This window comes from Microtus ochrogaster, unplaced genomic scaffold (genome assembly GCF_000317375.1).
Source record: "Microtus ochrogaster isolate Prairie Vole_2 unplaced genomic scaffold, MicOch1.0 UNK16, whole genome shotgun sequence".
Lineage (NCBI taxonomy): Eukaryota > Metazoa > Chordata > Mammalia > Rodentia > Cricetidae > Microtus > Microtus ochrogaster.
In genome coordinates, this window is record NW_004949114.1 from 2,622,428 (window position 1) to 2,643,482 (window position 21,055).

Sequence of the window (21,055 nt, forward strand, 5' to 3'; positions counted from 1 at the left end):
ATCACACAGAAACTGTATTAATTAAAACATTGTTCAGCCTATTAGCCCAGACCTCTTAACTATTGCCTCTTAAATTAACCCATTCCTATTATTTTGTATTTTACCACAAGGCTTGTGGTTTACCCATAAGTTTCCAGTGGGCGGGCATCTTTCTGCTTCCACTACATGGGCTACATGTCATCTCTCTCACACCACCTTCTTTTCTCCTCTATCTCTACTGCACTGCCAGAGGCCCAAAGCAGCTTCTTTTTTTCTTTAAAAGGGAGGCTTTATTGCCGGGCGGTGGTGGCGCACGCCTTTAATCCCAGCACTCGGGAGGCAGAGGCAGGCGGATCTCTGTGAGTTCGAGGCCAGCCTGGTCTACCAAGGGAGTTCCAGGACAGGCTCCAAAGCTACAGAGAAACCCTGTCTCGAAAAACCAAAAAAAAACAAAAAAAAAAGGGAGGCTTTATTATTATTATTATTGATTTTATTGAGCTCTACATTTTTCTCTGCTCCCCTCCCTGCCTCTCCCCTCCCCTTCAACCCTCTCCCATGGTTCCCATGCTCCCAATTTACTCAGGAGATCTTGTCTTTTTCTACTTCTCATATAGATTAGATCCATGCATGTCTCTCTTAGGGTCCTCATTGTTGCCTACGTTCTCTGGGATTGTGATTTATGGGTTGGTTTCTCTTTGTCTAAAAGTCACTTATGAGTGAGTGCATGTGATATTTGTCTTTCTATGTCTGGGTTACCTCACTCAAAATAATGTTTTCTAGCTCCATCCATTTTCCTGTAAATTTCACGCTTTCTTTTTTTCTGCTTATCCATTCTTTTTTCCTTATCCATTCTTCGGTCAAGGGATATTTAGATTGTTTCCAGGTTCTGGCTATGACAAACAAAGCTGCTATGAACATAGTTGAGCACATGTCCCTGTGGCACGTTTGAGCATCCTTTGGATATATACCCAAAAGTGGTATTACTGGGTCTTCAGGAAGGTTGTTTCCTAATGTTCTCCTAATTTTCTGAGAAATCGCCACACTGACATCCAAAGGGGTTGTACCAGCTTGCATTCCCACCAGCAATGCAGGAGTGTTCCCTTTTCCCCACAACCTCTCCAGTATAAGTTGTCATCAGTGTTTTTGATCTTGGCCATTTGGGTTTCTCAGATGACTAAAGATGTTGAACATTTCCTTAAGTGTCTTTCAGCCATTTTAGATTCCTCTGCTGAGAGTTCTATGTTTATTTGTGAGTTCAAGACCAGCACAGTCTACAGAGCTAGTTCCAGGACAGGCTCCAAAGAAACCTTGTCTCGAAAAAAAAAAAAAAAAACGAGTGCTTTACTGATAATCTCTCCAGAGATCTTTTATTTTATTTTATTTTTTTAATTAATTAATTAATTTATTTATTTTATTTATTTATTTTTTGGTTTTTCGAGACAGGGTTTCTCTGTGGCTTTGGAGCCTGTCCTGGAACTAGCTCTGTAGACCAGGCTGGTCTCGAACTCACAGAGATCCGCCTGCCTCTGCCTCCCGAGTGCTGGGATTAAAGGCGTGCGCCACCACCGCCCGGCCTCCAGAGATCTTTTTTAAAGACAGAGTGTCATGCAGCCTATGTAATGTGTAACTTAGTATGTATCCAGGACTGACCTTTGAACTGCTTGCTGCCAACAATACCTTTTATGCGGGGTTTGTAGGCATGTGCCATCATATATGGCTTAATGTTTTTAGCACACAGAACTCCAATTGGAATAACTAGGTGCTCAGAACATCTGTCTTGGTCACAGGATCGTTAAATGACAGCTTTTTTGGAAAAAGGAGCACCGCTATGTAGCAATGACTATACTTACCCTAAAAGAAATCCTGTATTTTGGTAAGATTGCGGGGATTTTCCTCCCGGTAGCAAACATCCCTAAGTTACTCACTTTAAAGGTTTCTGTTTCGGTTAGTCGATCACCCATTTCCGTCCGTGCAAACCTTAGACCAGTATGTGACCAGAGGGCTTTGCGAGTCAGACCTAGACGTGGGGTGGAGCAGAGTCCCTGGCGGCTTGGGGGCGGGGCTAGGGCTACGCCCCGCCCACCGGCGCCATCTTCCTGGACCCGGGCGGGGCAGTGGGTTGTACGGCGCTGCTCGGGAAGGAATCCGGTCTGCAACCGGACTCAGGGCTTCCTTCAGAGGTGCGGGCACAGGTGGGCAGGGACGGGAGGAGGGAAAGCGGGGGCGGCAACCTGAAGAAGACCTGGCGGTACCAGGCAGCCCTCAGCACGCTTCCGGCTCCTTCCTACTGGCACACTGCCTCAATCTGAAGAGAAGCCCAAGTTGTTTTTATTTTTCTGTAAAAAGTAAGTTTAGAAATCTGTGCCGTGTTTTAGGACTGAGACTAACGGGGAAGGGAGAAGACCTGGGTTTCTTAGTGTTCCGCAAAGAGCAGGGTAGGCCGCGGTGTTTGTGGGGGGCTGGGACTCAGACTGTCCGACTGTCTCCATCCTGGACTGAATGTTTTGTGCCTTCCCTAGGAGGCCTTTCCTAGGGGCCCAGGACTGCTGTAAGGACAATGGACTCCGGGGCTCGCCCAGTTGGTAGCAGCTGTAGCAGCCCTGCAGCGCTGTCACGGGAATACAAACTAGTGATGCTGGGTGCTGGTGGCGTCGGGAAGAGCGGTAGGTAACCGTTTATATTTGACAGAAAAGTTTGAAAAGCACCAGATGGGTTACTGGCTCTTGTGCAAAGTTGATAGTTAAATTACTTCATGGTCACCGTCTTGAGTTCCATTTCTTGTTTTGAAGCCATGACAATGCAGTTCATCAGCCACCGATTCCCAGAAGATCATGACCCCACCATTGGTAAGTCAGATTCTTATTTATATTCCAGGTACATCCTGTGAAAGTATCTTAACAGAGTTAAAGATTAAAAAGTAGTACTTATATCTTGAGCTTTTTTTGTGTATGTAATTCATACTTATTTAGAAACAAGGATAAACCGTTTATTTTTTTTCCTAGACTTCATATGCCACCTTTAGTCTTTGGGTTAGGTTTAGCATTAATAGACAAAGTTTGTCTTTTTTACTGAATGTATTCTGTATCGTTAGATTAAAGGAAGGTTTAAAGGCTACTCGGCGAAACCATCTCTGGCTGCCGCTTCTGAGGCTCTTGACAGGGACTAACCTGGCAGTGTGAGTCAGCTGGTTTGAACTTCCACAAAAGGAAGCAGAAAAACAAGTAGAGCCAGCCTATTGAACTCTGAGACCGAGCTCCCATTGGAAGCTCTGGATTTATTTCCTTATCCCTGCAGCTGGGTATATAGCAACATCATCTGTGTCTTTGTCATCTTTAGAGTGCCAATAGAGTAAATCAGTCTTTTTTTAACACTGGGGATTGAGCCTGAGACTTCAGACCAAGCACACCAGACAAGGGCTCTACCACTGAGCTGTATCCCCAGCTTTGTTTTGTGTTATTTGTTTTAAGTTGTGTTTTGTTTTCTTTTGATAAAAGATTGAGCCCAAGCTAGCCTTAAACACACAGCACACCTTACGCCTTAGTCTGGGATTACAGGCCTGAGCTACCATGTCCAGGTCTATGGTGTGTGGGCTGTATTATTGTTGGTTTTGGTTGCTATCTTCTGTTGACTGAGAATGTTCCTCACTCCTAAATCATTAGGAAACAGTTGTGGGGTTTTTTGTTTGTTTGTTTGTTTTGTTTTTTTGAGACAGGGTTTCTCTGTGTAGCCTTGACTGTCCTGGAATTTGTGCTCTGTTGACCAGGCTGACCTCGAACTCAAGTTCCGCCTACCTCTGCTGCAATGAAAGGCGTGTGCCACCACCCAGCAGCAGTTTTGATTCTGAGTGATTATATAAAAGAAAAGTAGGGTTGAGGAGGGGACAGAAGCTCTGCCATTAGCTGGGAGTGATGGCACACATCTGTAATCCCAGCCCTTGGGAGGCAAAGGAATGTGAATTCACCAGTCTGGGTTACATAAAGAGTTATAGGCTGGCCAAGAGTATTAATGAGGCCCTCTGTAAAACAAAACAAAAGCCTGCCATGCTGTGGCTGTGGTCGTTTCATTTAGCATGTGCTTCTGTGGGTTTGGGGAAAGTGGGAGCACTTGTCTTTTTATTCAGCTCTATGGGAGTTATTTATTTTTCGTGGTAGGGATCAAGCCTGGGGCCTCACACAGGCTAAGTCTATGCTGTACCACCAAGCTGCGTCCTAGCTCTGCTCTGTCAACTTTAGAGATTGTTTCAGAGATTCAGCTGCGGCGTGGGAACTGAAGAAAGTGACTTCAGGGTTAGGATCATTTACTTATTGCTGAGCGTTAGCGCTAGGCCACCCACTTGTGACCCCAGTGATGCTGCACTAGAGGGACATTGCCTGTGCTGGCTAGGTGGCCAGGCAGGGTCAGTATCTACCCTCTGCCCTGCAGGCTGTATGTTTGCCACGCATGCCCTCCTGCACTGCTGGTTCCTGCGTGTAGGAAGACTGGCTGGCAGCCTACCACACCCAACGCATTATTCTGCCCTTCTTTATGGTGATAACTAGACACACCTAGAGATTGACTGGAAAAAGTCACTTGGTTGCCTTAGTTGGGCTGGGAACCCAGACCCTGAGCTCAGGCTTCAGGGTCTACTAGGCCTTGGTAGGATAGATATGTTCCTACACCTTCTTTAGTCTCTTCTCCTGTATAGGTTTTTAGACTATCAAAATGGGCAGAATTTTCTTTGGTCATGCCCATGTTCTGTCTGTTCTCGTGTGCTGTGTTATAACCCTGACCAACAGTTCAGAGCACGGGGACCACTGATTGTATTTTGTTTTACCATGGTAGCTCATGGAGAAGGAAATCTGACTTCCCCAGGTCTCCTTCACTGAAAACAAAACTCTACTTCTATAACCTCCACCTTAACATCAGTGGAAAGGTGCTCGCCCCAAAACCCTGGTGACCTGAATTTCAACTGAACCCATGTAAAAGTGGGAGGAGAGGGAGGAGAAACCCAAGTCCACAAAGGTGGTCTCTTGACCTCTGCACACCCACTGCTAGAGTCATGTGCATACATAATAATAGAAATATCTTTAGATAAACTAAAATTCAAAAGAGCTCCAGAGCCATCTCTTACTTCTTTTTGTATTTAATTTTTTATAAGCGACATTAAACAATCTTTTTGTTGTGCTTGGGGTTGAACCCGGACCTTGGACACACTAGACAAACACACTATCACACTAAGTCCCCAGCTCTCTTATTTTTAAGGTAAAATTCATATTTTTTCACCCCAAGAAGGTTTCACCAGTTTATCTGCAGGGTTGTGGATTGAATTCGGGGCTTAAAAGACTGATTTTTTTATTTGATGGCTATAGGTGTTTCTTGTATGTGTCTGTGCACCGCAGTGTGCCTGGTACCTGCAGAGGCAGAGGAAGGGCATTCGATCCCGTGGACTGGAGTTAACAGAATTTTGTAAGCTCTTATAGGGGTGTTGTGAGCCAAACCCAGGCCATCTGCAGGAGCCATCAATCAGTACATTTTTTACCCGACTCTGCTGCTCTCTGACAGTACGTGTGATTCAGCAGCAAATACTTGTGTGTCTTGAGTGCTGTGAGTGAGTATATGTATATACTCACATAGAAGCACATTGTGAACAAAATCTAGTTTGGGGACCTGTGAGATGGCACCTGTTACCAAGCCTGATGTAAGATCCCGGTAACTCCCATGGTAGAAGGTGAGAATCAGTTCCTGCACGTCCTCTCCCCTCCGTAGCCATGCTGTGTCATGGGATGGCGAGTCTGCTGAGCCTGATAACTTGAGTCTCACATGGTGGAAGGAAAGTTGTCCTCTGAACTCCACTGCAGCGTGTGGCATGAGTGTGCCGACACGTACGCAGAACCTTTAAAGAACATAATTGGTTTGAAAATGTTAAGAGGATTTATCTTGGGGTGTATGTGGCTAGTTTTTTTTTCGAGACAGGGTTTCTTGGCATAGTCCTGGCAGCCCAGGACCTCACTCTGTACACCAGGTTGGCCTTGAGCTCAGAGATCTGCCTGCCTCTTTCTCCTGAGTTCTGGGATTCAAGCCCTGCACCACCCTGTGTGGCAGTTGATTCTCTTTTACTTTTCTGTGTTTTCCATGATTATAGAAATCCACATTGAAGAAGGTAGATGTGAGCCAGGCGGCGGTGGCACACGCCTGTGATCCCAGCACTCGGGAGGCAGAGGCAGGCGGAGCTCTGTGAGTTCCAGGACAGCCTGGTCTCCATGTCAAGTTGGCCAGCCAGGGTTACATAGTGAGACCCTATCTACAAAACAAAAAATAAATAGCAAAAATGTAATAAAATTAAAATTTTGTAAAGGGCTAAAGATCACTCAGGTCACATGCTTACGACCTGTGTTTAACACAGTGTTGCACCTGATAGTAACATGCAGAAAAGAGCTTGGTTTCGAAATGGAGGGGTTGTGACATTTTCTAGAAAATAGTGAAGCTGCGAGGGACGCTTCATTGTGCTCGCAGGGTCACAGACAGGGTCTCCAACACAACCATCTAGTCCTGCCCTTCCAGGCAGTTCTGAGGCATCAGACACACATAATACACTTTCAGCCATAACACTCACATGCATAAAATAAAAGTAAGTCTTTAAACAAAAGTATCCGGGCACGAGGACTCCACCTTTTAAAACCAGTGCTGTGGGTGAAGAGCAGTGGTGTGAAGAGGAACCGCAGTGTATGCTGGCTCCATCACCACTGAACTGCAGTTAAGACATTCAGGATTTTAGGATTAGCCTTTTAATTCTAAGTCTTTTTTTCTAAGACAGTTTCATCTGCAACTCCGTTTGGCCTCAAACTCAGAGATCTGCCTGCCTCTGCCCCTTGCCTGCCCCTGCCAGTGGTGGGATTAAGGGTGTGTCCACCATACCTCGTTTACCTTCTCTGTAAGGTGGAAATGATAGTGCTTTACAGTTTGCCTAGCCTAATGTTCTGTATGTGCGTTAATAAACGGCAGCTGGGACTAAAGCATGCACCACTACGCCCAGCGGTTAAAATTTTTTTTAAATGTGCATGATGTGTGTAGGCATAGATGCCACAGCAAATGTGTGAGATGTGTGTAGGCATAGATGCCACAGCAAATGTGTGAGAGTTCTGTCCATCCTACTTTCATGTGGATCCTGGGGTCCTAACTCAGGTCGCCAGGCCTGCAGAGCACAACGGTACCAGTTGAGCCACTTCCCCTGCCCCTGACTTACTGTTTTAAAAGAAATTCTTTCACAATCCTTGTGGTGCACGCCTTTAATCCCAGCACTCGGGAGGCAGAGGCAGGTGGATCTCTGAGAGTTCGAGGCCAGCCTGGTCTACAAGAGCTAGTTCCAGGACAGGCTCCAAAGCTACAGAGAAACCTTGTCTTGAAAAACAACAACAACAACCACAAAAAAGAGTCCTTGTGGTGGCTTGAATAAGAATGACCCCCACAGGTCCATGTATGTGAATGTTTAGTGACAGAGAGAATGAAACTGTCGGAAAGGATTAGGTTAGGATTGTGGCCTTGTTAGAAGTATCACAGGGTGAGATTTGAGCTTTCAAAAGCCCACGGCAGGCCCAGTCTCCACTTGCTTTCTCTCAGCCTGTGCAACAGGACACAGCACTGAGCTGCTGCTCTCACACCATAGCTACAGACTAAGCCAGCCCAGTTAAATGCTTTGCTTCCTGAGAGCCCTGGTTGTGGTGTCTTCACAGCAGTAGCACGGTGACTAAGGCCATCTTTTTCTTTCTTTCTCTCTTCTCCCTTCCTCTCTCCCACCCTCCCTTCCTTCTTTTCTTTTTATTTATTTATTTATTTATTTATTTATTTATTTATTTATTTAGGACACACTATTCTGTTTGCATATATGTCTGTAGGCCAGAAGAGGACACCAGACCTCATGACAGATGGTTGTGAGCCACCATGTGGTTGCTGGGAATCGAACTCGGGTCCTTTGGAAGAGCACACAATGCTCTTAACCACTGAGCCATCTCTCCAGCCCCTTTTCTTTTCTTTTTTTTTTATTTTTGAGACTGGGTTTCTCTGTGTAGTGCTAACTGTCCTGGAACTTGCTTTGTAGGCTGGGCTCAAACTCACAGAGATCCATCTGCCTCTGCCTCCTGAGTGCTAGGATTAAAGGCGTGTGTCACCAATGTCTGGCTCTTTTTTTTTTTTTTTACTATTTATTTTCTCTCTATTAGTGTTTTACCTGTATGTATGTCTGTGTACCGTGTATGTATCTGGTGAGAGCATTGGTTCCTCTGGAACTGAAGTTATAGATGGTTGTGAACCACCATGAGGGAGCCCTAGATCTCCATGCACATGTGCACCATACACACATGAGCATTCATGCATTTACATGTGTACATGCCAAAATCTGAGAGCAAACATAAGAAGCTGAAGCCTGGGAATATAGCTCAGGGGTAGAGCATTCGCTCACCGTTTGAACCCCTGGATTCGAGGTGAATAAAATTGGACGGGACCACCTCTTCTGTGGGGCAAGTTTTCAGATCCTTGCTTCTTCCCACATGCGTGTTCCTCCCTCCTGTAGAGGATGCATACAAGATCCGGATCCGCATCGATGATGAGCCTGCCAACCTGGACATTCTGGATACAGCCGGGCAGGTACTGAACCCAGAACTGTGTGGGTAGAGTGTGTCCTCTAGGAGCGGGGCAGGCGTCTATGAACAGAACCACTAGTTTGTCTCTCTTGACTTCCATGCTCTGCCTCAGGAAAGCAGGTAATTGACATGCTGTTTCTGACTCTGAGGTAGCCGGTGTGTGTGCAGGTCTGATTGCAGCAATGTATTATATGGACCTTTGCTTCCATCCAGGCAGAGTTTACAGCCATGCGGGATCAGTATATGAGGGCAGGAGAAGGATTTATCATCTGTTACTCGATCACGGATCGCCGAAGTTTTCATGAAGTTCGGGAGTTTAAACAGCTGATTTACCGCGTCAGACGCACTGACGACACACCAGTGGTTCTTGTGGGAAACAAATCGGACCTGAAGCAGCTGCGGCAGGTGAGAAGCAAGGCCTGCAATGTTATGGGTGGTTGTTTGTTTCTTGAAGATTGCTTTGCCTTAATGGATTTTTTTTTTTTTTTTTTTTTTTTTGGTTTTTCGAGACAGGGTTTCTCTGTGGCTTTGGAGCATGTCCTGGAACTAGCTTTGTAGACCAGACTGGTCTCGAACTCCCAGAGATCCACCTGCCTCTGCCTCCCGAGTGCTGGGATTAAAGGCGTGCGCCACCGTCGCCCGGCTTTGCTTTGCCTTAAAATAGAAAATGAAAATTAGCCTATCCCTAGCTTTGGAAATGTCCCTTTAGCTATAAATTTCCTGTTATAATATATAAAATCTGGATTTTTAGAAATCAACACACAGGGTTTTAGACACATAATAACATTTAACAGGCTAGGCAGGAGGATCACCACACATTAGAGGGCAGCTGAGGATTTGTAGCCCTAGGCCCAGACAGTCAGTTAGCAAACCAATAGATGGCAATAGAATACTCATTAAGTAAGGATCATGAGCGGTTAGCTTCCTGAATCATCAGAAAGGACGTTTGGCTGTAGTTTTAGTGGTAGAGCTCCTGCCTAGCGTACACAGGGACGCGGGTTCAATCCCCAGCACACAAAATAAAAGTTTAGATATCAATAGAGCTAAGGGCAACAAGAAGTCTCAGTAAAGGCGCTTGTTTGCCTGGAAATACGGTGGCCTGAATCCAATCCCTAAAATTCACACAGAGGTGAAACAAGAGAACCAGTTCCACAGAGTTGCCACCTGATTCTCTGTTGACTTTACAAACATGCTGGGATTCAGGCCTTCCACATACAGTAAATAAATGAACACTTAATAAAACTAATGGAAACTTTAGGGTCGGAGGTTAAGAATACTGGTTACCCTTGCGGAGGACTCCTCCGTCCCAGCATTCACATGGTATGACTCAGAACCGTCTGTAACCCCAGTTCCAGGGCATCTGATGCCTCTGGCCTCCAGGAGTACCAGGCACTTACATGTACACAGACATACATGTAGGCAAGACACCCATACACGTAAAATAATAATAATCCAAAATATAAATAAATCTGGGCAGTGGTGGTGCACACCTTTAATCCCAGCACTCGATAGGCAGAGGCAGGTGGATCTCTGAGTTTGAGGCCAGTCTGATCTGCAGAAGGAATTCCGGGACAGGCTCCAAAGCTGCCCGGAGAACCCTGTTCTGAAAAATCAAAAGCATAAAGAAAGCTGTCATTATCCATATGTGTATTTACTTGATATCTGTTTCCAAAAGTTTCACTGAAAGGATTGGAGACTCAGTTCAGTCAGTAAAGCACCTTTTTTTTTAAGAGGGTCTGAGGCCTGAGTTCAGTGAGACAGGGTTTCCCTGTGTAGCCCTGGCTGTCCTGGAACTCACTCTGTAGACCAGGCTGGCCTCAAACTCACAGAGATTTGCCTGCCTCTGCCTCCCAAGTGTTGGGATTAAATGTGTGTGCCACCACCGCCCTGCATAGATTTCGTTTCTTGTTTTTGTTTTGAAATCCAGGCATGATGGTTTATAACCCCAACACTAGGGAGTTGGAAACGGGCAGAACCCTGGGGTTTGTTGGCCAGCCTACTTGACAAGCTCCAGACCAGAGGGAAGCCTTGCCTCAGAAAAGAAAAAAAAGAGGCTGAGTTATAAAGTTCAGTTGGTGGTGTGTCTGCCTACCATGCAGGAAGCTGGGTATGAGACAGAGGCAGCTGGATCTCTGGGTTTGAGGCTAGCCTGATCTGCAGAACAAAGTTCCTGGGCAGCTAGGGCTACACAGAGAAACCCTGTCTTGACAAAACAATTGAAAAATTATGTGGGCTCTGTCCCTAACCCTGCATGAAAGCAGGCATGGTGGCATACACATGTAATCCAGGCACTCCTGAGATACAGATGGAAGACTTACAAGAGACTCTGTCTTTAAAACAGCAATCTGGTAAGTACACTGGAAATAGAACCTTGTGATTTGGAGTCCTGTGGTACATGGCTTGGGCCCTCAGTCCCCTGGGGCTGTGTTCTCTGCTGGCCCCTCTCCAGCAGGGAGCCCAGCTATAACTGTCGCCTGCTGTGCACTATACATTTTCTCATGTTTGTGCCTTTGAAGGTCTCCAAGGAAGAGGGGTTATCTCTGGCGCGAGAATTCAGCTGTCCATTTTTTGAGACCTCTGCTGCATATCGTTACTACATCGATGACGTTTTCCATGCTCTTGTTCGCGAGATTCGTAAGAAAGAAAAGGAATTGGTATTGGCCATGGAGAAAAAGTCCAAACCCAAAAGCAGTGTGTGGAGGAGGCTGAAGTCGCCGTTCAGGAAGAAGAAAGACTCGGTAACCTGAGGGAAGTGTGACGTCCCTGCTGTGAACTGCGGTGCAGCCCGACAGCCCAGTACCTGCAATAACGGGCACACTGTCCGCTCTCTTTCCCGCTACCCTAAATGCCACTGGCGAGGGGGCCATGGCCACTGGGCGTTTTCAGTGACTCTGACGTTTTAGCCCTCAGAGCACTGCCCACTCCTTGATTGTCACAGGGGAATTTGATCTGCCATTGTTTTGGTTATGTTGTTGATGTAAATTAATTTGTGTAAATTGTTTATACCCAGGAGAATATGTATACCGTGTGCACTTGACTAAGTTTACAAAAGGAACTTTGCTGTCTACCCCCACCGTCCTTCAACTTGAGCTTCCTGGTACTGTCTCACAGAAGGACCTCTCTACCTTGTTTTTCCACACTGTGTATCTTGGAGACAGAACAAAATATTGCATAGGGAAACTAACGATAAAGAGATTGGTGCTAAAGGTGAGTAGGCGTCTGTGGCATGGACTCCTGTTGTAGATTATGAAGTGATTAGGGAGATATTGTTGTGTGTTTACACAGGAAGACATGGCATATGGGGTCAGAAAGTGTTCCCGTGATCTGCCTGAGGACTGCACGTTTGACCCAAAGGCGAGACAGAAATGGAAACGTAGAGGGAAGGTTTCTCTTGAACATACTTGTTCTTTTTTCAGTATCTTGCCTTCCTTTATCTTTGAAGACTGGCACTTTGAGAACTGCTTCTGGATCTGGACCAGTCACGAGCTCCCTCGGTTCTTGTTTAAATCCCTTGTTGGGCTAGGCATGGCGGCTCACTGCTGTGATCCTAGTATTTATAAGGCTAAACCAGGAGGACTTCCACAAGTTTGCGGCTTGCTGGGCTACAGAATGAAAGCCTGTCTTAGAAAAACAAAACCATGAATAAACAAATAAGTAAATTCTTTCTTAGGACAGCTCCACTGCATGCCTTATCCAGGCGTCCTCTCTGAAGAGATGAGTCTGTGCTGTGGTTCTAGGCCCTTTCTTTAAACTGATGGTGTTGTCCGAACAGAAGAGGCATCTGGAGTCTGAGTAAAATTGTTAGGTGGTCTCTTGACCTCAGCAGTCATTAGACTTAGGCTTAAAGGTCTGGAGTTTCTGTTTGGCCGACCGACCAGTCTTGAAGCTTTAATATCCGCATATACGAATTGGTTTTCATATTCTGAGGATTTCCTCAGAGTTGTCCAAGCTCAGCATCAGAGAGGACCACTTTGCTTCCCATATGTGAGACTAACCTTGGAAGAAACAGCTTTAACTATTAGTGGTGCGCTCTCTGTCTTGATGTCTTGAGCGTGCTGTGTGGGGCACATTCAGGAGAGTCGTGATCCCAGGATGGAGTGTTCGCTCCAGGCTCAGGTGCCGCCTCTTCAAAGTTGCCACAAAGCTTCCTGCTTCCCTCTGTCAGAGGAATGGCAGCTGATCCAGAGTCTATGAGGAGCCATTGCTAGGACTTTTAACATTTTGGGTAGCGTCTTTCGAAAGTTCTGGGAACTATACAAAATTGTTTTTAATATTCAAGCCATCAAAAAATGAAAGACCCAAATTCCAGTCTATATAAGCCACAGCATTTTAGAGAAGAGACAAAATACAGCACCTTTCTCTCTGAACAGTTGCTCACCTGGTTAAGGACTTTTAGACTGTAGACCTTTGCTGCTTATTACTGATGATCTATGCATTTGTCATCCGTGTTAAGCAAGGAAATGACAGCTACAACGATTCAAGATTGTAAAGGCAATAAAAAACATCGCTAGAAAGAAAGGCGTGTAAGACAGAGAAATTGTGTTCCATATAAGGAAAGCAACAGTCTTTTTTTATATATATATTTATTCATTATGTATACAGTATTCTATCTGTGTGTATGCCTGCAGGCCAGAAGAGGGCACCAGATGGTTGTGAGCCACCATGTGGTTGCTGGGAATTGAACTCAGGACCTTTGGAAGAGCAGGTAATCCTCTTAACCACTGAGCCATCTCTCCAGCTCCAAGCAGCAGTCTTTTTAAGGCTATCCCTGTCAGACATTTGATCCTAAGCTGGCCCCTTAATTCCCATTGAGCATTGTGATCATGGTGCTAGATAGCTGCAGGAGTTCAGTGGTGTGCGCTGGAGCCCCTCCTCAGGAGCGCAGTGTGCTCTGGAGCCCCACCTCAGGAGCGCAGTGTATAGCTGGAGCCCTTCCTCAAGAGCGCAGTGTGTGCACCGGAGCCCCTCCTCAGGAGTGCAGTGTGTGCACTGGAGCCCCTCCTCAGTGGTGAAGCTCTAGAGCATCAGCATTGCCCAACCTGAAGGCATGAAAATTAAATGTTCTCAGGAACTTTGAAGAGAAGATTCAGGGCTAAGTTGAAAGGCACTGAAATTGTGTTGAAACAAGGTTAGTAGTTACAAGCTTTGGAAACTAGTATCTAGAATTAGCTGTTCATAATCGGTAGGGAGACATGTTTTAACTTTGATATATTAGCAGTGTTGCGTGTTGCCTGGGAAGAAGTTCTTCACTGGGGCATTTGCATATGAAGGCAGTATGCAGCACAATACAAGATTTTTAAATACTGTATTTTTGTTCCTTTTCTCTTTTTTACATAAGTGGGTAGAAATATTTGAAATCTTTAAAAGAAAAAAGTACTTTTTTTTACTTATTACTAACATGATGAGTGCATTCCAGTAATGTGTGTGCACACACCCTTGACAGCCCGTTTGCATCTCAGAATGTCACCTTGCCAAGTTGCTGTTTGATGTTCAACTCCAGGGAACCAGACCCTCCAGCAGGACAGATACTATGGAGGAGGGTTCTGGAGGTCTGTTGCCACCTTCTGAGCAGCAAGTCACCTAGTGCTTGTAGAGGACCTTCCAGGCAGCAGGGACAGCGCAGCAGTTCCCCCACTGACTCAGCTGGACACCTCAAAAACAGCAGCATCATGGGGAATGACTGAAAAGCTCATGTCCATGGAGGAGGACAAACTGCTCTTCACCCTCACGATCCTGAGCTGAACAGCTAGTTCAACCCACCATTGACAAAACATTACAGGTGCCGGGCGATGGTGGTGCACGCCTTTAGTCCCAGCACTTGGGAGGCAGAGGCAGGCAAATCTTTGTGAGTTCGAGACCAGCCTGGTCTACAAGAGCTAGTTCCAGGACAGGCACCAAAGCTACAGAGAAACCTTGTCTCGAAAAACTAAAAAGAAAAAGAAAACCTTCCAGGTCAGAGAATTCAGATCCTAAGCCCTGAGTTGCCCCCTCACAGTGCCACAGGCCAGTGAGATGGCTCAGTGAGTAAAGGTGGGTGAAGGCAAAGCCAAGCCCTCTGCCCTGAGTGTGATTGCATGGGTCCACCAGAAAGTTGTCCTGCTCTCGAAAGTGCCGGGAACGGGGAGTGAGGATGGAGAAGAGAAATAGACGAGCAACAGAAGATAGAGTTGGGGGCATTCGGTGAATACTGTATCTGCCCAAATCTATTTCTCATAGGCGTTTATACCCCAAGAACGGGAGGGCAAAAGGCTTCCTTACCGTGATACAATGAGCCAACGAGTGTAATTACTTCCTTATTTCCCAAAACATCCAGTAATCATGCCGTAGATCAAATATCCAGAGTCTGGCCTTGAGGATCAAGAATAGGTTTGAATTCTCTGACCTTAAGTCAAGATGGACCATAGTCAGCACACATAAAATAATATCAAAATGAAACAAACCCAAACATCTTGGTCAGAGAAGACTCTGAGTGGGTGCAAGCCTTTGCCAACAGGCCCGCAGAGCACTCTGAAGGAGGAACGTGTTGCAGGCTGTCCTCTGCTCCACATGTGCACTGTGGCCATGATACACACATTCAAAGGAGTAAATACAAATTTTCAGTATCGCTAGGCAGAGGTGGTGCACACCTGTAATCCCAGCACTTGGGAGGCAGAGGCAGGCGGATCTCTGTGAGTTTGAGACCAGCCTGGTCTATACAGCGAATTCCAAGACAGCAAGGACAGTTACACAGAAAAACCCCATCTCCAAAAACAAGACAAATTTTTTCTTCCAATTTAAATATTTTTATTAGACATTCCATTTTCCACCTGTTTTATTATAGACATTGCATTTTCCACTTAGGATACAGTGCTTATAAAGTGCAATGCTTACTTCACTCTCTGTGCACACGTTCCATGTTCAAGTATTGAGAATGCCCACTAAATTTATTGTAGCAGTTTGAATTTGAAACTGCCGTGTAACTTGCTAAATTTGGGTCCTTCAAATGTTTCCCTGTGGAACAATGCTACCCCTCTACTTGGATTGACTTAATCCACCTCTTCAATGGTGGGCCCTGAAGAAGTACCACCAGATGGAGGAGCTCCTCCACCAGGGAAGCCGCCAGGAATTCCTCCAGGCATCCTACCAGCAGTCTGGTAGAGCTTGGTAATGATAGGGTTGCAGACTTTCTCCAGTTCCTTCTGCTGGTGTTCAAATTTTTCCGTCTCTGCAGTCTGGTTCTTATCCAGCGAACTGATGATCTCGTTGCACTAAGACAAATTTTTTTTTAAAGTATCTTAGGGGAAGAGTTAATGATATTAGGGCTCAGTGTAGCGCAGTGGTAGACAGAATCGCACAGCATGTACAAAGCTCAGTAAGCATCTTTCCCTCCTCCCCAAATGGGAAATACCATCAAATTTCATGCTCTGGAAAAGTATTGATTCAAAAAATGAATACCCTCCAATGTACAGAACACTCTCAAAGTGCTAGCAAGTTTCCACAGAAGGAAGACCCCTTTATTCAAATAGATTTTATCTCTAAGAAGAAAGGAAAAATGGCTAGGGGTACACAGATTTTATCATCTTAGCATTCCAGAGGCTGAGGCGGGAAGATTAAAAATTCAGGACCGGCCTGAGGATCATAGTGACACCCTATCTTCAAAAAGGAAGAGCCAGCTGTGGCGGTGTATGCCTTCAATGCCAAGATTCTGGAACCAGAGGAAGTGATCTCTGGAAGTTGGAAGCCAGCCTAAACTATGTAGTGAGATCTGATATAAAACCAAATATATATATATATATATATATACATACATATATATGTATATATATATATATTTTAATTTAAGGACGAAGAGCCTGATGCACAGGTATCCCAGGGAAGTAGAGGCAGGAGGGTTAGAAGTTCCTACTGTCATGTAATGAGTTCATGTAAATTTGTTGAATATCCAACTCACAATTTACAGTGTTAAAACTTTTCCAGTCTCAGCTGGGCAATGGTGGCACACACCTTTAATTCTAATTCCAGCATTTGGGATGCAGAAATAGGATTATTTCTGTGAGTTCGAGGCCAGCCTGGTCTACAGAGCTAGTTCCAGGAGAGCCAGGGCCACACAAAGAAACCCTGTCTCCAAGACCAAAACAAACAGGAAATCTTTCCCAGTTTCAGTCTTTTTTTTTTCAGATTTATTTTTATTTTATGTATACATTATAGCTTTATTTTTTTTCCTGTTTTTTGAGACAGAGTTTCTCTGTAGCTATGGAGCCTGTCCTGGAACTAGCTCTTGTAGATCAGGTTGACCTCGAACTCACAAAGATCTGCCTGCCTCTGCCTCCCGAGTGCTGGGATTAAAGGCATGTGTCAACACCACCCGGCTTTATGTATATGTTTGTGTGTCTGTTAGTTTATGTGCACACTTACGCCTGGTGCCGAAGGAGGCCAAAGGGCGTTGTGTGCCCTGGAACTGGGAGTGTGTGTGACTGTGGGTCCTCTGGAAGAACAAGGCGGTAAACACTCTTTACCACGGAATCTCTCTAGCCCTTCCAGTCTCGGGCTGGAGAAGTGGCTCTTCCAGAGGACCTGAGTTCATCCCAGCACCCACACACCACAGTCACACCAACTCCAGTGCCCCAGGCCTCCTTGCAGTCCGCTGCACTGGGGCTTGAGCCCTGGGCTTGCACTTGCGAGCATGCGCCTACCTGCAGACACATATGCTCCACACACGTAACTAAAAATAATAAAATCTTTAAAACATGATACATAGGAATTTTATGTATTTATATTTTGTTTCTTGGGACAGGATCTTGCTGGGTAGCCTTAGGTAGGCAGACACTTGTTACGAAGCCCAGGTTGGCTTCTGATTCAGAGCAGTCCCCAGGTGGGCGCCATTAACTTTCAGGAGTCCTTGTCCTCTGTGACAGTCACTGTGATGTACAAAACTTGACTCAAGACTGAAAATGTTGGATTTCTGTTAATGTTAGGTAGGCTCAAGTTAGGATTAAAAATTGTTCCTCAGATTTCATTAGCTTTATCTGGCGCTACAATTTCGATGGCATAACCAGAAGAAAAGTCAGTCAAAATGATTTTTCTTTGGTTAAAGATTATTCACCCTACCCTCCAGATCTCTGAGTGAATGCTCTCACTATATAAGTTAATTTTATTTTCTTCCTACTAAGAATTATGAAACGGGGGGTTGGAGAGATGGTTCAGAGGTTAGGAGTACTGGCTGTTCTTCCAGCGGACCTGAGTTCAATTCCCAGCACCCACATGGTGGCTCACAACCATCTATAATGAGATCTGGTCCCTCTTCTGATCCACAGGTACATGTGTATATATAATAAATCTTAAAAATAAAAAAGAATTATGAAACAGGTGTCATTTTAATCAATCAAGATCCAGAATTATCAAACATGCCTGTAGAGACTCCATGCTTCAAAGGCCATTTCTACTGTGGAATGTGAATGAGGCCTGTGCCTCTTGGTGAGCCGTCAGATTGTACCATCCGTGTGAAGGAAAACAGGCCAGCCAGAACTCTTCTCAGCAGAAGGGACATTCTCTTCCCCCTTGGGACAGTTGACTTGAGTTGTTCTAATAGGAACATGGCATTGTTAAGGCCTGGCCTTAACCTGAGGAGGAATTGGCCAAGCCTTTGTAGCTTTCAGCAAAATATAATCAAACTGTACATTACTTAAATCATTCTGTTTCCCTCCCCTTCACTGAAGGCTGCTGAGTTGGGGTGGCAGAATGCACGTGCTCAGTTGATAGAGGCCCTGAATAACATGCCGAGCATGGCATAAAGCCAGGCTGGTGGTGAGTGCCTGTGACCTCCTGAGTAGGGTTAGTCAGGAGAGTCAGCTATAGCAGGAGTTTGAGGCCAGCCTACACATCTGTAATCCAAATACCTCGCATCACAACTGAAAGTCTAGCCTGGCCAACTTATTTAGTGTAGGGACCTAGCTAAATATAGAACACTTGCCTAGCATCCAGACACAGGACAAGGGTTCAAGCCCAGTGAAATGAAGAACTGAGGAACAACTTAGGAACAATGATGTCAACTCAAGTAGGGAAGCGGAGTCTGAGGACAAGCCAGAAAAGGTCTTTTTTTCTTTTTTTTTTTATTTTTTTAAAATATTTATTTATTTATTTATTATGTATACAATAGTCTATCTGTATGTATGCCTGTAGGCCAGAAGAGGGCACCAGACCCCATTGCAGATGGTTGTGAGCCACCATGTGGTTGCTGGGAATTGAACTCAGGACCTTTAGAAGAGCAGGCAATGCTCTTAACCTCTGAGCCATCTCTCCAGCCCCCATCTTTCTTTCTTTCTTTTTTCCAAGACAGGTTTTTTTTTTCCTGTATCCCTGGGCTGTCCCCCCCTTCCCCCCCTGAGCACTGGGATTAAAGGTGCGTACCACCACCAAGGAGAAAAAAAAAACCCTTCTATGAAGGAAACCACCAGACAGAGTAGCACAGAAAGACCTTAAATGTTTGGGATCTTCTGAAATTGCTGATCAAGAGGAGCTGGCATTGATGCAGAATCACTGGGATCATTTACCACTGTCTAGTAATCACTTTTTAAACAGTTCAGTGTGTGCGTTTCTCAGAGCACACGATCAGATTCTGAAGTCGCCCAGTTTTCAGAACAAAAGCCCCTGGGGTGGGGACACCATCCATTTCCTGCCCTTATTGCTGGAGATAAGTACAGCATGCTCTGAGCCAGAACACATACATTTAGCTCCCTGATGTCTCTGCCAGATGATGCTCCCACTGCCCTGCAGAGGGATGTGTAGGCGTGGAAACAGAGGAAGGGGCACATCCTTTGTATAAACGAGTACCCTGGACTCTGACTTTGCTGACTTCAGTGTGGCAAGGGCTCCATTGGTAGCATGTTTGCTGCATGAGCATGAAGACCTGGGTTTGATTTCTAAAACCCACATTAACAAGAGCCTGGGTGTGGTGAACCCTAGGCCAATGAGAGACCCTGCCTGCAAACACAGGTGGATGGGTAGACAAGGTGGATGATCCCCAAGGCTGACCTCTAGATCCCTTGCACACATAACTGTGCACACGCGGGAAGAAACTGCCTGCCTGTCAGTATCACCACAAAAGCCCAACAACTCGAGACCCAAGTTTGTATTGTGCTAAGATTTGGATCCAAATATTTCATACGAAATTCCCGACTGCCAAATCACACTCCCAGCTCACAACGTTCACTCTTTTTGGTTGTTTCTGTGTTGGGGGTCAAACCAGGGCCTCCCAAATGCTGGGCACACACTCCACTTCTGAGTGTCACACCTGTTCTTCTTAAAAAATAATAAAGGGGCAGGGGGTGTTCTTCTTGAACACGGGGCAGACACGCACGGCGGAACAAACACAGACACGACACGGCGGCTCCCACGTGGGTCCACTTTAATGGGGGAGGAAAACACAGAAGGGCAGAGGAACGTGGGGGACACACGAGGAAAGACAAACGGGGGGGGCCACGTGTGGCCCTGCCTTTTAACGGGGAGCGCAAAGGTATCTGGGGTGCGCACAGGTATCCGTAGTCCAGGGGGAGCATGGGAGTTGTAGTTTTCCAAAAGAACAACAACACCTACTCCTAGGTCAAACTTCTTTTGAAACTTAAACTCAGAATCTGGAAGAATAAGGGAAGCCTTTTTTGTGTTTGCTTTGAACCAGCTGCTTCCAGGAGGCTCATGTACCCACCGCTATCCTGCCTTGGTTGAGCCCCTGTGTTGGGCAGTGTTATACAGGTACTAACTATATTGTGTGGTGGCCAGACTTTCAGGCCAGCTCATACCTGACCACACAGGAGGTGGTCACCTGGCCTTCTAGACAGGATGTTGCCATGCTAAACAAAGGATCAGGATATGCTAATATCATTCTGCTCCTTCTTTGTAGTTATGGAGATTGCCTGGGAAGAGGTGTTAACCCAGGCTACATGACAGAGCAGCCATAGCTGTGGACCTGACTTTAGTTCCGCTACTCCAGAAAGAGTATGAATAAATCTCCCCCTCAGTTTACATTTTGGTATAAAAGCTGTTTGGAGAATAAACACGGGTGAATTTTCAGGATGTGAACTCAGGATTTCATGAGGGGTCCCTGAGAATCTCCCATGTGCCATGTGAGTTGTGTCTTTATTCCCATGCCTCCCCTCTGGTCCAGAGAAATAATTTATGGCCTGGGCTGGCACCGGCCCCTCGCCCCCCTGCTGCATGAAGGTGTTATATATTTTTTTAAAGATTTACTTATTGGGGGGCTGGAGAGATGGCTCAGAGGTTAAGAGCATTGCCTGCTCTTTCAAAGGTCCTGAGTTCAATTCCCAGCAACCACATGGTGGCTCACAACCATCTGTAATGGGGTCTGGTGCCCTCTTCTGGCCTGCAGGCATACACACAGACTATTGTATACATAATAAATAAATATTAAAAAAAAAAAAAGATTTACTTATTATGTATACAACATTCTGCCTCCATGTATGCCCGCA

At 45.7% G+C, this 21,055-nt stretch overlaps 1 protein-coding gene across 2 annotated transcripts; it reads left to right on the forward strand.

The window, feature by feature from the left end:
- Positions 1-2,080: 2,080 nt before the first annotated feature.
- On the forward strand, positions 2,081-13,101 carry Rit1 (Ras like without CAAX 1). 2 transcript variants are annotated; one of them, XM_005367122.2, is made up of 6 exons: positions 2,081-2,324; positions 2,499-2,642; positions 2,769-2,825; positions 8,525-8,598; positions 8,808-8,999; positions 11,111-13,101. In XM_005367122.2, the coding sequence occupies exons 2-6, from the start codon at positions 2,537-2,539 to the stop codon at positions 11,339-11,341; spliced, it is 660 nt and encodes a 219-aa protein (XP_005367179.1). In that variant the 5' UTR covers positions 2,081-2,324; positions 2,499-2,536; the 3' UTR covers positions 11,342-13,101. The 2 variants fall into 2 exon arrangements, with proteins under 2 accessions (XP_005367179.1, XP_005367178.1); XM_005367121.2 differs by having other exon boundaries at positions 2,081-2,159.
- The last annotated feature ends 7,954 nt before the right edge of the window (positions 13,102-21,055 follow it).

Coding starts and splice junctions, on each gene's coding strand:
- Rit1 (XM_005367122.2), top strand. CDS start 2,537: ATGGACTCCGGGGCTCGCCCAGTTGGTAGCAGCTGTAGCAGCCCTGCA. Junction 2,826..8,524: donor AGATCATGACCCCACCATTG/GTAAGTCAGATT, acceptor TCCCTCCTGTAG/AGGATGCATACAAGATCCGG. Junction 8,599..8,807: donor TTCTGGATACAGCCGGGCAG/GTACTGAACCCA, acceptor GCTTCCATCCAG/GCAGAGTTTACAGCCATGCG.